Source organism: Macaca nemestrina, chromosome 4, assembly GCF_043159975.1.
Source record: "Macaca nemestrina isolate mMacNem1 chromosome 4, mMacNem.hap1, whole genome shotgun sequence".
NCBI classification, from domain to species: Eukaryota; Metazoa; Chordata; class Mammalia; order Primates; family Cercopithecidae; genus Macaca; species Macaca nemestrina.
In genome coordinates this window covers 61592130-61608489 of record NC_092128.1, presented here as the reverse complement: position 1 = coordinate 61608489, position 16360 = coordinate 61592130, and the positions used below count along the sequence as shown (strand labels likewise).

Below are 16360 nucleotides of genomic sequence, written 5' to 3'. Positions count from 1 at the left end.
AAATATGAAGGTCAGAATTCATAGGTGTATTCATAAGTCCTGTCTTCCCAGAGATCAAGTTAAAGCACATGTATCAGATATAATCATCAAGGATTTAATGGAAGAAAACATTCAGGTCTGCCAAGAAATCTGTATATAATTGTAGGTCTGGAAGGCCTGCAGTGATTCAGACAAAGATTTTTAAAAGTCAAGAACATTTATACCAAAAACTTGCTCAAGGATATTCAAGAGGAGATTTCTAGTAGGCTGCTAAGTATTTAGTTTGGTTGCTTAGGAGAGTGGCCTAGAATAGAGTTTTATGTTTAGCTTATGAGGGGAATTTGAAAACAAGTGGCTGAAATTCCCTGAGCAAGTGTGAAGTTACATATATAGCAAGGCCAGATTCATCTACAGATAAATTTTGGCATGCTTATACAAAGTTAAAAACAAAATGAATTTGAATACCTTTGGATATAACATTCTCCAGCCTGCTGTAATACCAGTACTCGTTAGTGTCTTTCTTTCAGCCTGCTTCACACATCTACACAACATTTAAAAAAAATTACCTTAAGACAGTACAAGATAGACTCCTCAGAACACCAGCATTTAGGGGAATGTGGGGGCAGGGGAGGGGAGTATGGGATATGAGTAGTTAGAGATGAAGTAGTAGCAGCCTTCATAATAGAAGTAAATCATACAGAGAAGGTCATGAGATTAGTACCTGTTGGCATCAGGACGAAATTTGGAATTTCCTGATTTCTACTGTTCTTTTGTGTTTATTAGGCTGGTGTAGCACCAGGTTCACGTTTATATAGAAAGAAGGATACATTCGAGTGTAATCTATTGATTTTGTTCATTATAATGATGATGCATGGCCTCAAAGGTAAAGCAAGTATTTAAAGTTTATCAATGCTTCCTTTAGAGTGAAAGCTTTCTATTAGCTGCATCTGAATTAGTCAGCTTGTGGGGAAGTTTAAGCTCCTCAAGGACTCTGGTATAAGACAATTCCAGAAGGGCATTTTATAGTTATCTACATTCCTCTACTTAGATCAATGCTATTTATATTCACCTTGTGGCTATAAAATAAATACTGACAGCCAGATTTAGTTAAAGCAGTGGCTGAAATTAAGTATAGAATTAATGTCTCCTTACGATTGGATAATATAAAAATTATGGCTCTAAATAGATTTTCCTCTTGAAACTTAAAAACACAGGTAGAGGCCAGGTGTGGTGGTGCACACCTGTAATCCCAGCCCTTCAGGAGGCTGAGGCAGGCAGAACCCATGATCTCAGGAGTTTAAGACCAGGCTGGGCAATATGGCAAAACCCCGTCTGTACAAAAAACTACTAAAATTAGCCAGACATGATGGGGTCCACCTGTAGTGCCAGCTACTTGGGAGACTGAGATGGGAGGATTGCTTGAGCCCGGGAGGTCGGGCCTGCAGTGAGCTGATATTGTGCCACTGCACTCCAGCCAGGGTGACAGTGGGACCCTGTCTCAAAAACAAACAAAAAACCTCAGAAAACAAACAAACAAACAAAATATGCAGGTATAACTGGGATAAATTATTAGATGAGCCGTGATTCTCATGGAAGGATATAAGGCACATATGGCCTTATTCGATATTTAAGACAATCTTTCCTGTGTCCAGTTAACTTATGCCAGATAATGTTAACATGACTAATCATGTTAGTTGCCTGATCATGATACCATACAATTCTTCCAATCAAATGCTTTACTTAAAAACCCAATTTAAGTAATAACTCTCTCTTTAAGCCTTCCTTGTTTTTTTTTTTTTGTTTTGTTTTTTTGTTTTTTTGTTTTTTTGTTTTTTTTTTCTCTAGTCAGCAAATGGTAGTCCTTCCTATGAGCATTCTAAGCAACTTGTAATGCATTTCTGGCTTTAATGGTACAATACCTTATACGATAGAATGTGTGTACAGGATCTGGTCTTCTCTACTAAATTTTTTAGCAATTTGAGGTGGAAATAATATTTAGTTTCTTTTATAGTATACAGTAGTTGCTGAGATAATGCTTGTTAAATTTGTGTATCCATACTATTTTCATAGTGTTTATGAAGATGTGTTCACCTTTTAAAGAGGTGCTGTATTGTAAGCATGGTGGAAATGAAAATGTTAATTTTGCTTCAAGGTTACTGGAAGCAAAATTAAGATAGGAAATAGTAAAGCCAGCTTTTACTATGGATGATATTTCAATTAATGTGTAAGATAGACATTTGCTTCCTTAATTTCATCTAATGGGACTAGATGCAGATGAGAGTGGCAGTGGACACTGTTTCCTCATCTTCTCTCCTTTGTCCCTGGGGACAGCCATCAAGACTAAGAGGAGAGTTAAAACAGACAATGTAGTTTTTCCCATGTCCAAAATAAATTGAAGTTGGAGAATAAGTGGTGGAGTTAGAATATTTGTCTATAATTACAAGTGATGTAAGTGTCAAGATTTTTGGTTCCAAGTATGGACAGATATGATAAGCTAATTTAGCATGAATATTTGTGAAACATGAACTCTGGCTTATGTCCCGTTGCTTGATGCACAGAAAGCCAGTCACTGAGACAAAGAATATTGCCAGGGAAGAAAGCTTTATTTGGGTGTTGCAACTGAGGAGATGGGAGATACGTCTCAAATCTGTCTGCTCAACTGACTAAAATTGGCAGTTTATATAGTGTGAGAGAAATGTAGCTATATGCAGGAAAAACAGGAATTAGGAGGGGGTCTGGTGTCTCATTGTCTGGATGTGGTGATTTGGTGAGTTTCAGTTCCTTGGGAGTCCTGATGGTTGGTTTCCTGAGAAAGGAATTCAGAGAAGATAAACACAAGTTTCAAGCTTTAAGACCAGCTAGGTCAATTTATGTGTTTATTCAAAAACAGTGCAGACATTAGTTCTTTGAGGAAATTTGACAGATTTCACTTTCTTATTCTACATATAATAATAAAAAAGTTGAGTTCTGTTTCCAAAGAGCCTACATCATTCAAATGATCATAATGTTTAAATGTAAGATTATTAGGAAAAAGATTTTAAATATATAGAAGAAGGAAATAGTATAATGAATCATGTCATCTATGACTTGCTTAAGTCTTTTAAGATAGAGACATTTTATTTCTAAATACTTCTACATGAAACTCTATTTTTGTTTCTTCTAAATAACAAGACATACATGTACAATTGCTGTATACCTTGTTATACAGTAGAAACAATAGAGTGTGATAGTTGAGATTATATACTGGAGCGCTAGCTAGATTCAAATCTTAGCTCTGCCGTTTCCTATCTGGGTGATATTGGCAAGATCACATAATCTCTCTGCTTTTTGCTTATTTGGTCCCTATAAATGGAGGTGATAGTAATACCAACCTCAGAGTTATTATAAAGATGAAATTAACACATATAAAACATACAGACCATCTCCTGGATCATAGAGAGCAGTCTAGAAATGTTAATTAATGTAATTCTGAAAAACATTAATTATTAATATCATTACTATTTAAGATTAAGTGGAAGTGATCTTAGCATCAAATGGAGCATGTTTGTGTATCCGAATGTGTTAATAATGAAAGGGCATTATATTGAGATATTCTTCATTTTATTGTCATGAATTTAATCTTTGCATTTGTATGAAAACCTTAATATAATGCACGCACAAAATACAAATCAAAGTTGAATGCTCAAAGCACATATTAAAAATGCAAACACACATGGGGAAGACTGTTTTGATATCATTGTAGGTTTTATATATTCAATTTTATTTTTTAATTTTAGAGACAGGGTCTCACTATGTTGTTCAGACTGGCCTCAAACTCCTGCCTCAAGGTATCCTCCCAACTTGGCCTTCTGAGTAGCTGGCACTATGGGCACTTGCCATCATTTCTGGCTCTGTTTATTCAGATTTTAAAGAAAAATTAGATTTTAAAATAAACTGAGAAAAAAAAAAGCTAGCAATGTAACAATTATCTATGAAAATCCAAATTCAAGTTCTCATTAGTTTTGAAATTTATTTGGATTCCTAGTCTAGGTTTCAAAAGACATCTGACCCAATAAGTTATTAAATTCCCTGAAGATTAGTGAAACAAATTCCTCAGAAGACTTGAGTTGTGCCCGCAAACTGTGCTATTTTCTTAATTCCCAGAGTAAGCAAAAAAGAAAGGAGATCATTACAAAGCCTTATTAACCTAATTCGAAGATCTGTCTGACTAAAATTCAAATGAAGTTCCACCTAGAATTCCCATGTCATTAAATTGAGTTGATTTATTTGCTACATTTTGTTTTATTGATCATGTTCAAAATTTGTCCTGTCTGGGACATTTGGCTAGTCTGCTGAATTCCCTTGCATATTTATGTTGCTATTTATTTTCCTCTTAGCAGAGTCTTGTCTACATTAACATTAATTCCAACATAATCTGCTATCTAAATGTCTTTTTCAATGCCCAGTCTTTAATGATTATATTTTACTTTATAGCCATAAATAAACCTGGTTCTAGAATAAGCTAGTAGGGATATGCATCAAACAGCAATGAAATCTAATTATTAAAGAAAAAGGAAAAATCCGGGTTTCTTTTCTAGCATTTTAAAAAGCTGTCTTATAGTATGTACCCTTTGTTTTACACTCTTAGGTACCAAACAGTGATGAAATCTAATTATTGAAGAAAGAATCAGAGTCTAGGTGTTACCAGTGGAGGGTGTCCAGGTCCTTGGAGTTTTGAACAAAGAATTGGATAAAATGCAGAAAGCAATGAAAGAAAAACATAGATTTATTGAAACAGAAGTATACTCCACAGAGTAGGAACAGGCTTGAGCAAGTGGGTCAAGAGCTCCAGTTATAGAATTTTCTGGAGTTTAAATACCCTCTAGAGGTTTCTGTTGCTTACTTGGTTTACTTTCTGTGTAAATGAAGTAGTGGCCTGCAACCATTCTGATTGGTAGCAGAAAGTGATTAATCAGACGCTGAAGTGAAGTTACACAAGAAGATTTGTCTTGCAATCAGCCTGATTGGCTGCTGGAGGGCACCAGTTAGATGCTGAGGTGAAATTACAAAGTTACACCCCTATGCAAATAAAGACTGTGACCAGTCTGATTGGTTGTGGGAGGGGACCAATCAGAGGTACTTTGCATTTTTCCTCTGCCATGCAGTGGGAAGGGGGTTGAGGGTTTTGCAAAGGAAGTAGTCTCTGATCCTTTTGTTACTTGGGCATGGAAAGTTGGATTTACCTTTTGATTTAGTTCTAGAAAGTCAGCATGAATTGGCCTTAGGTTCCCTGCCTCTAGACCCTATTCTTCTGCCTCATAATTTAAAAAATTATCTTATAGTTTGCAATCTTTATTTCCATTTTTGATGTTGGCCAATATTGAATCCTTGAATAGGATGGCATAAAGGTAGAATATTAATTACTTTGTATCCATAATTGCTTTGGTTCTTTTTGCTTCTAAAATAAATGGTTTAAATATTTTTGATATGATACGTTTGGATTGGGTAATAATAGCTAGCAGATATTATATATACTTTTATATATACTGATTGTATGATATATACTTATATACATATGCTTATTCTATACTGAGTGGTAGCATTTAAAGCATACTACCTAGTATAGAATAAGTATATATAATATATACTAGCCATTACTATAACTTCATGTATCATTTACAATTCACGAGAACCCTTTGTGGTACATATTTTATTTTTCAGGTAAAACAAGTAAAATTTAATGAGCGTAAGCTACTTGTCCAGTGCCACACATTTTGTATTTGTCAGAGTAGGGAAGTGAACGCAGTGCAGTCTGTATGATCCAGAGCTGGAACACTGTGTCGCTGTGCTGTGCTGTGCTGTGCTGTGCTGTGCTGTGCTGTGCTGTGCTGTGCCGTGCTGTCTGGGCAGCGGGTACCTGTGAGGAAGAAGAGGGCCTCCGAAGGAGCTGTTGTAAATTGAGACTTAGGGGTAAAATTTTGGAGACAGTTTTGATTGAAAATTTGAATTTATTACATCTATCCATTATTTTGTCCGTATTTAATTTTGATGAATTTGGCTTATATTTCATACAACTAATTTTATCATTGACAGTTGTGAGGTTACAGTGTTCCTGCTATAGGCAAAATATAATGTGTGTGATGTATAAGCTTGTTAAACTTTGAGTCCTAAGTTTCTGCTGTTCTTATCCACTATTCCGAGTGATGTTTACCATGAATATCTTAAAATTAATGTGTGCATCTCTATATGGAATGTAGCCATCTCAGGAATCACTGGGGGGAGAAACTATAAAACCGGCAAAAAGGTAGAGTAGACTCAGTGTCTTCTAAGAATTTTGCCTTATGTTTTTGGGGCTGCTTTCCAAAATTTTTCAAGCCTGTCCTGATATATTTTTAATGCTTTACACACTTGAGCACATGCTCCTTTTGCAAAGATGGTTTAAACATGGGTTCCTAGTTGTCCTGGATTAGTGGCATTTATGGTGGGATCCTGGAGTCCTACCGTCTGATCTCTTAAATTAGATCTTGGTTGTATGACTTTAGCCAGTCTTTGCCTCAGATATCAAGAGAATATCATTGATCTTCGTACTTTTCAAGATGGTGGTGATGGTTTTAAACCTCATTTGCCCTGGCAATATTTTGAAAAGTGTATTTGTGTATCATAATATAAAAAGATTCTTTTAAATTTTTAGAAGTAGAATGGCTCATTTAAAACATTTCCTTTTATAATATAATGCATGGTAATACATGATTTCCATGGGGAGTGCTATGTTGAACTTTCAGACTCTGTAAAAATCGCGTAGTGCCTTTTACAATCCTTGAGCAGAAGATAAATATCACTCTCTTCCCAAAATATACGTGACATATTTAGACATAATGTATACATATGGGTATACTTTTGTAGCACTGTATTACATCCCTTTCTGATGCTGGATATTTGAAAACTTCATACTACATGTGGAATTTAAATCAGCCCCCAACTCTTTTCCATCATACTCAACTGTATTGTATTGTTAGTGGCTCTCCTTACTCCTTGCTAGGTCCTGTGATAGGCAATTCATGGGCATTCATGCAAACTAAATTTATTCATCATGCAAACTAAAATTACATCAGTTTTATTTCAAGGATGTCCTCAGGTTCTGTATTTAAAATCTTTTGAATGCTATCATTATAGTCCTCATCAGCAACTTTAATACATCTTATTTGAAGAATGTCATTTTTGTCTTTTAAATTTAATAAACAAGTTATTGCAGGGATCAGTATCGCCTTTTAACTTAATTTAGTTCCAATTTTTCTTTGACTGTCATTTGGAAAATGTATGTGTTCTTTGTTTAAATATTCCCTACAGTGTTTTTTAACTTTCTTTTTGTTACTGCACAATTTCAGCTGCTTCGTGGTTTCACTTTTCCCCAAAATCTACGTATCTCAGACTGTTTCTTTCTTCTCTTTTATACATCATAATTATTAGTGGAAAAATACATGAAAACTTTACAGTGAATCTAATCTTCAAAAACGAGATTTCTTCAAATTTCTTTTCGCCACTGATGTTATAAATTTACTTTTCATGTTAATTTTAAAACTTTCTTTTCTGAGTATGTTAAATAAATTGCTTCTAAAGAATCAATGCTATATTTTTTCCAGAGTAAATCTAAGGAGTTACAACATTTTTTTATTACCTGAAGAACTAGCAAAACCATCTGAATTCATAAAATTTGTTCTTCATCAAATACTTTAGCTAAGCTTATATGTTTTTTGCAAGAACAACATTTCTATTCATTAAATACATAATTTCAAATTTTTATTTGTTATGATTCAGTAAAACAAAAGTACAAATGTTATGTGTAAGTCCTTGGAGTGCATATTCAGTGTCATCCAACTCATATTCTTTCTAAATCTGTTCATCTACCAAATACTTCTCTAAGTCCTAGGAGAAAATAGCAGCTTAAATCAATGAAATCAGAAGGCTCAGTTATGTTCTTATTGTCATTGTACTAGATTCATCAATTAATATTCAACCTGGCCTTCTAACTTAGAACAACTCTGACTGGATGAAAGTTCCACACCTCTTTCTGTTCATTCTTCAATTGGGCATCATCACCTGCAACTCTGTTGAGTCTTCATTTCTCGTTGATCCAAGAGATTTACCAAAAATGAAGCTTTTCAAGCTGGGTGTGGTGGCTCACACCTGTAATCTCAGCGACTCAGGAGGCTCAGGCAGGAGGATTACTTGAGGCCAGGAGTTTGAGACCAGACTGGTCAAGATAGCAAGACACTGGCTCTAAGCAATAGAAATTTAAAAACCTATCTGGGTATGATGGAATGCACCGGTAGTCCCAGCCGCTCTGGAGGCTTAGGTAGGAGGTTGGCAGCTCAAGGATGTAATGAGCCATGATTGTGCCACTGTACTCCAGGCTGGGGAAGAGAGTAAGATCCTGATTCAAAACAAAAGAAAATGAAAAAAAAAATCACAAGGCTTTTCCTCTGTGCGAGTCAGACCTGGTGACCATCTTTAATTAGCACAGCAGTACAGGATGCTTAAATTCCAATGCTGAACTAGTGGTAACAGAGTAATCTAATACTGTATATTAAAAAGTAATGTTTAAGTAATGCTTAAACATTCTTGTTCTTTTTTTTTTTTTTTTTTTTTTTTTTTTTTTTTTTTTTTGAGACGGAGTCTCACTCTGTCACCAGACTGGAGTTCAGTGGCGCAATCTCGGCGCACTGCAAACTTTGCCTCCCAGGTTCAAGCGATTCTCCTGCCTCAACCTCCTGAGCAGCTGTGACTACAGGCGCATACCACCACACCCAGCTAATTTTTGTATTATTAGTAGAGACAGGGTTTCACCATGTTGGCCAGGCTGATCTCATACTCCTGACCTCGTGATCTGCCCGCCTTGGCCTCCCAAAGTGATGGAGTTACAGGTGTGAGCCATCACGCCTGGCCTAAACATTACTTTTTAATCCATAATATTGATCCCAGTATCCCAGTATACCAGAATATTCAGACTTGATGTCTGTATGAAAGTCCACTTTAAATATAACGCATCATGATGGATAAGCGTTTTGATGTGCTGCTGGATTCAGATTGCCAGTATTTTATTGAGGATTTTTGCATCGATGTTCATCAGGGATATTGGTCTAAAATTCTCTTTTTTTGTTGTGTCTCTGCCAGACTTTGGTATCAGGATGATATTGGCCTCATAAAATGAGTTAGGGAGGATTCCCTCTTTTTCTATTGATTGGAATAGTTTCAGAAGGAATGGTACCAGCTCCTCCTTGTACCTCTGGTAGAATTCAGCTGTGAATCCATCTGGTCCTGGACTTTTTTTGGTTGGTAGGCTATTAATTATTGCCTCAATTTCAGAGCCTGCTATTGGTATATTCAGGGATTCAACTTCTTCCTGGTTTAGTCTTGGAAGAGTGTAAGTGTCCAGGAAATTATCCATTTCTTCTAGATTTTCTAGTTTATTTGCGTAGAGGTGTTTATAGTATTCTCTGATGGTAGTTTGTATTTCTGTGGGGTCAGTGGTGATATCCCCTTTATCATTTTTTATTGTGTCTATTTGATTCTTCTCTCTTTTCTTCTTTATTAGTCTTGCTAGCGGTCTATCAATTTTGTTGATCTTTTCAAAAAACCAGCTCCTGGATTCATTGATTTTTTGGAGGGTTTTTTGTATCTCTATCTCCTTCAGTTCTGCTCTGATCTTAGTTATTTCTTGCCTTCTGCTAGCTTTGGAATGTGTGTGCTCTTGCTTCTCTAGTTCTTTTAATTGTGATGTTAGGGTGTCAATTTTAGATCTTTCCTGCTTTCTCCTGTGGGCATTTAGTGCTATAAATTTCCCTCTACACAAAGCTTTATATGTGTCCCAGAGATTCTGGTATGTTATATCTTTGTTCTCATTGGTTTCAAAGAATATTTTTATTTCTGCCTTCATTTTGTTATGTACCCAGTAGTCATTCAGGAGCAGGTTGTTCAGTTTCCATGTAGTTGAGTGGTTTTGATTGAGTTTCTTAGTCCTGAGTTCTAGTTTGATTGCACTGTGGTCTGAGAGACAGTTTGTTATAATTTCTGTTCTTTAACATTTGCTGAGGAGTGCTTTACTTCCAACTGTGTGGTCAGTTTTGGAATAAGTGCGATGTAGTGCTGAGAAGAATGTCTATTCTGTTGATTTGGGGTGGAGAGTTCTGTAGATGTCTATTAGGTCTGCTTGGTGCAGAGTTGAGTTCAATTCCTGGATATCCTTGTTAACTTTCTGTCTCCTTGATCTGTCTAATGTTGACAGTGGGGTGTTAAAGTCTCCCATTTTGATTGTATGGGAGTCTAACTCTCAATAAATTACTGGCAAACCGAATCCAGCAGCACATCAAAAAGCTTATCCACCATGATCAAGTGGGCTTCATCCCTGGGATGCAAGGCTGGTTCAACATATGGAAATCAGTAAACGTAATCCAGCATATAAACAGAACCAAAGACAAAACCACATGATTATCTCAGTAGATGCAGAAAAGGCCTTTGAGAAAATTCAACAGCCCTTCATGCTAAAAACTCTCAATAAATTTGGTACTGATGGAATGTATCTCAAAATCATAAGAGCTATTTATGACAAACCCACAGCCAATATCATACTGAATGGGTAAAAACTGAAAGCATTCCCTTTGAAAACTGGCATAAGACAGGGATGCCCTCTCTCACCACTCCTATTTAACATAGTGTTGGAAGTTCTGGCTAGGGCAATCAGGCAAGAGAAAGAAATCAAGGGTATTTAGTTAGGAAAAGAAGAAGTCAAATTGTTCCTGTTTGCAGATGACATGATTGTATATTTAGAAAACCCTATGGTCTCAGCCCAAAATCTCCTTAAGCTGATAAGCAACTTCAGCAAAGCGTCAGGATACAAAATCAATGTGCAAAGACCGCAAGCATTCTTATACACCAATAACAAAGAGAGAGCCAAATCAGGAATGAACTTCCATTCACAATAGCTTCAAAGAGAATAAAATACCTAGGAATCCAACTTACAAGGGATGTAAAGGACCTCTTCAAGAACTACAAACTACTGCTCAGTGAAATAAAAGGGGACACAAACAAATGGAAGAACATACCATACTCATGGATAGGAAGAATCAATATTGTGAAAATGGCCGTACTGCCCAAGGTAATTTATAGATTCAATGCCATCCCCATTAAGCTACCAATGACTTTCTTCACAGAATTGGAAAAAACTGCTTTAAAGTTCTTATGGAACCAAAAAAGAGTCCGCATTGCCAAGACAATCCTAAGCCAAAAGAACAAAGCTGGAGGCATCACGCTACCTGACTTCAAACTATACTACAAGGCTACAGTAACCAAAACAGCATGGTACTGGTACCAAAACAGAGATAGACCAATGGAACAGAACAGAGCCCTCAGAAATAATACCACACATCTACAGCCATCTGATCTTTGACAAACCTGAGAAAAACAAGAAAAGGGGGAAGGATTCTCTATTTAATAAATGGTGCTGGGAAAATTGGCTAGCCATAAATAGAAAGCTGAAACTGGATCCTTTCCTTACTCCTTATACGAAAATTAATTCAAGATGGATTAGAGACTTAAATGTTAGACCTAAAACCATAAAAACCCTTGACGAAAACCTAGGTAATACCATTCAGGACATAGGCATGGGCAAGGACTTCATGTCAAAAATACCAAAAGCAACAGCAACAAAAGCCAAATTTGAGAAATGGGATCTAATTAAACTAAAGAGTTTCCGCACAGCCAAAGAAACTACCATCAGAGTGAACAGGCAACCTACAGAATGGGAGAAAATTTTTGCAATCTACTCATCTGACAAAAGGCTAGTATCCAGAACCTACAAAGAACTCAAATTTACAAGAAAAAAACAACCCCATCAAAAAGTGGGCAAAGGATATGAACAGACATTTCTCAAAAGAAGACATTCCTACAGCCAACAGACACATGAAAAAATGCTCATCATCACTGGCCATCAGAGAAATGCAAATCAAAACCACAATGAGATACCATCTCACACCAGTTAGAATGGCAATCATTAAAAAATCAGGAAACAACAGGTGCTGGAGAAGATGTGGAGAAATAGGAACACTTTCATACTGTTGGTGGGACTGTAAACTAGTTCAACCATTATGGAAAACAGTGTGACGATTCCTCAAGGATCTAGAACTAGAAATACCATTTGACCCAGCCATCCCATTACTGGGTATATACCCAAAGGATAAATCATGCTGCTATAAAGACACATGCACACGTATGTTTATTGCGGCACTATTCACAATAGCAAAGACTTGGAATCAACTCAAATGTCCATCAGTGACAGACTGGATTAAGAAAATGTGGCACCGATACACCATGGAATACTATGCAGCCATAAAAAAGGAGGAGTTTGTGTCCTTTGTAGGGACATGGATGCAGCTGGAAACCATCATTCTCAGCAAACTATCGCAAGAACAGAAAACCAAACACCGCGTGTTCTCACTCATAGGTCGGAATTGAACAATGAGATCACTTGGACTTGGGAAGGGGAACATCACACACTGGGGCCTATTGTGGGGAGGGAGGAGGGGAGAGGGATAGCATTAGGAGATACCTAATGTAAATGACGAGTTGGTAGGTGCAGCACAGCAACATGGCATGTGTATACATACGTAGCAAACCTGCACGTTGTGCACATATACCCTAGAACTTAAATATAATAAAAAATATATATAACGCATCCTCTCTTTGATAATGCTTTATATTGGACTATAATGCCATGCCTTAAGTTATATTACATATCCAAAATTGATACTGAGAATAATATGTGAGACTTAAAAAAATTCTGAAATCAGCAATATCTATGTTATAAAAGTTGCAGGCCCTAACGTAAATAACAACTGTAAAAAACTACAAAGAACCAGGATGTATTTAGAGATTGAAATTTGAAAATATACATGCATATATACATACATACATATTGGAGAATCGCATGCAAGTCTTGTTTCTTCACACAGGAACCTACACACAGACAGAAGCATGTGCGCGCACAGTCTCATTCTGTCATCCAGGCTAGAGTGGAGTATTGTGATCATAGCTCATTGCAGCCTGAAACTCATGGGCTCAAGGCCTTCCTGCCTCAGCCTCCTGCATAGCTGGAAATACAGGAGCATGCCACCATGCCAGGCTTATTTTTAAATTTTTCGTAGAGATGAGGGCCTCACTATGTTGTCCAGGATGTTCTTAATCTCCTGGCGTCAAGCAGTTGTCCAGCCTAGGTCTCCCAAAGTGATGGGATTACAGGCATAAGCCACTGGGCCTAGCCAAGACTGTTGATCTAACTCCTTTACTTGTGAGATAGAAATACAAAGTGTGATATTTCCGTAGAGAGTTTTAGTGAGCCACTTTATTCTATATCAACTAATTCTTTTACAACTTTGTGGCACACAGAAATAATACAGAACTGGGGACATAATTATAGCCATAGTATGATTGCAAGTAAAGTTTATCAGTTTGCAAATCTGAATTGTGCAAAATAGTTAAGTAAGTTTCCATTGCAATTTAGGTAAAAATATATAGACTTTAATTTTTGAATATTTTGCTATAAGTAGGAATATTTTTTAAGTTAATAACATGAAAAAGAGAACAAAATATTAAAAATCAATGCTTTTTATAAATATCGATTCTAAGGGTGAGATAAATACGTTAAATTTGCAAGAGCTTTTTGTACCTGTCGAATAATTATCATTGTGACTTTCCAAATTAAATTTGCTAATATGCACTGGTTGTAAAATTGAATGACCTCCTCATCCAACATTAGCTTGTATCTCTGTCTCTGAGTAATCTAATCTATTATTTAATAGCTGAAATTATATTGAGAAGAATAGTCTGAGAATTATGCATTTCATGTGTCAGTTATGTTTTACCAAATGCGTTTGAATATATTTTAGAATCCACTTGCTCATTTTCTCTGTACACATTTGTATATGGTGGTCTGTAGACTTCAGAAGATATATTTTGAAAAAAAAACAGTTGGATGGAGACATAGATATTCTTTCTTGTATGTGATCTGAAGAAATGGAGTTCTTTGTTTCAGAGGGAGAATTTATTTGAGGTAGTTAATTACTACATGAGACATTCTGTGTTAAGTAGGTTTTTTCATAAAAACTCCTTTTTGTGTAATATTTACTGTATTTCAATTAAATATATACTGCCGTAATATATAAAGATAAGTAAAGACATGGAGTATGGTGGTACGAGGAACAGTAGTTTCCAGTAGCTTAAAGATAACAAATGAGTTCAATTTAGAAATTCTCATATTTTTATGAAATTATTTTAATTTATATAAACTACAAAAGGAGAACCATGGAAATAGCACTATTATTTGTTCTTAAATTATGTTTAGCAATTGTACCTTAAGGATTCTTGATACATGATTTTAGAAGTTGAGAAGTACATTCTTATTTTAAAGTTATTTCTAAAAGCCATTTATATGGTTATTTAAAAGAGGAAGAGCCTGCGTAAGATGTATATAAAACTGCTAATTTTTAAGTGTGAGAGGATTCAGAGGAAACAGAAGTAATTTTTATGTAAGACAAGCATGTAATGCTTTATAATATTAATAGAAAAGACTTAAACCTCAATAGTTTTATTCTGATCACAAATATAATACATTCTCATTGTATTATTGTAAAAACAAGAAAGCACAAATTATTTCTTAAAATTGAAAAGCCAGGAATAATACTGGTAACACTTGCTACGTATACATGCATTCATTTCTCCTTCTACCTGTTTCCACCCAAAACAAATAGGTTTTTTTCTCTTTTCACTTTTGCTTAACTCATAATTTTTAAACTTCATATCATTTAAAAACAAATACAGTTAGGGTAGAGTTAAAATATATTTTGAACAAAAAAAGTTTAACACAAATGTCAAAAAATGTTATAGATGCATTTCGGATAAATGAATGAAATTCTTAGTTTGTTACCAGGGAAGGCAACAAGGTAATTCAGTATCAAATGTATAGTTCCAATAGATAGAAAATTAATCTTTGACTTTAGACTCCCGAGGGGTTTTCTTGAATCATTATTGATTGGATCTTCATTCCTACCTCAAGAGACAAATTGGTTGAATTAGGATTTGATTGTGTTTATAGTTTAAATAGATCACTCCTTTCCTAGTATACTTTCTTTTTTAAGACAAAAATTGGTATACCTGAAAAACATGCAAAAAGCAAGAGGATGAGATTTGAAATAATCCTTCATTGCCATATTATTTCTGTCATGCGTACCGTTATTTGTCAAAGAATCATCTTCAACTACCCAATATAAATTTAGTTACATAAATTGTGAAATTTATTTCAAGTTGATAATATTAGTTAGGTTGTATTTAAAAGGCACCTATCCAGTTTCTTATTATTTTATTTATTTATTTGTCTGCTTGTTTATTTGTTTATTTGAGACAGCGTCTCACTTTGTTGCCCAGGCTAGAGTGTGGTGATGTGATCATGGCTCACTGCAGCCTTAACCTCCCAGACACAAGCGGTCTTTCCACCTAAAGCCTCGTATGTCTACAGGCCTGTGCTGCCTTGTCCAGCTAATTTTCTGTTATTTTTCATAGAAACAAGGGTTTACCATGTTGCCTGGGCTGGTCTAAAACTCCTGGGCTCAAGCCATCTGCCTACCTCTTCCTCCCAAAGTGCTGGGATTACTGACATGAGCCACTGGGCCTGGCCTATCCAATTCTTTAAGTTTACATCTTGATAAGTATTATATGTGTGGAAGTCAGATCTCCCTCGTCCCCCAAAGATGATCCTGAATGACTCCAACATTGAGGAAATCAGGAGAGCAGTTAGTTATAATGTGAATAATACAATAAAGATATACTGTGATTGCTAATACCGGAATGGAAATTTGTGTATCCAATGCTATTAAGGTACTATATTTTAAACAATTCTCGTAGATATATTTTTTGAAAAAAATGCATTTGGCAAATAAAGAAGTGCATGTGGAAATATTTATGTTAGCAAAAATTATAATATTCTGTGTATTCTCTCTTTTCTATATAGCCTGAGAAAAATGACAGTGAGCCAGGCAGCCAGAGGATAAAACCCGTTTTCATTGAAGATGCTAATTTTGGACGACAAATATCTTATCAGCATGCAGCAGTCCATATTCCTACTGACATCTATGAGGGCTGTAAGTAAAAGAATGTTAACATCTGTTGGAATACCATGCCGTTGCCTGTCTTATGTTTCCCATGTTTGAGGGGAAAAAAGAGCAAATGTGACATTGTTTTGTTTGTCATATAAGCGTCTGTGGTAAACTCTGATTTATGTGAAAGAATCAATCTGATTTTCATGAACAATTTATGTCAATATAGCCTCACTAAACGAATATTCATAGGACAGCCTGCA

General features: G+C 35.7%; 1 protein-coding gene and 1 long non-coding RNA gene across 10 annotated transcripts in view; one reads left to right on the top strand and one right to left on the bottom strand.

Annotated features, from left to right (window-relative positions):
• Positions 1-16360, top strand: part of LOC105475402 (calcium voltage-gated channel auxiliary subunit alpha2delta 1) — a 506236-nt gene that overhangs the window by 315763 nt on the left and 174113 nt on the right. For all 9 annotated transcript variants that reach the window (XM_011730609.3, XM_011730608.3, XM_011730607.3 and 6 more), the window contains one exon: positions 16013-16142. In XM_011730609.3, coding sequence (XP_011728911.2) covers positions 16013-16142 — 130 coding nt within the window. The remainder of the gene's footprint in view (positions 1-16012; positions 16143-16360) is intronic.
• Positions 1-16360, bottom strand: part of LOC139362783 (uncharacterized) — a 166727-nt gene that overhangs the window by 60568 nt on the left and 89799 nt on the right. The window lies entirely within an intron of this gene.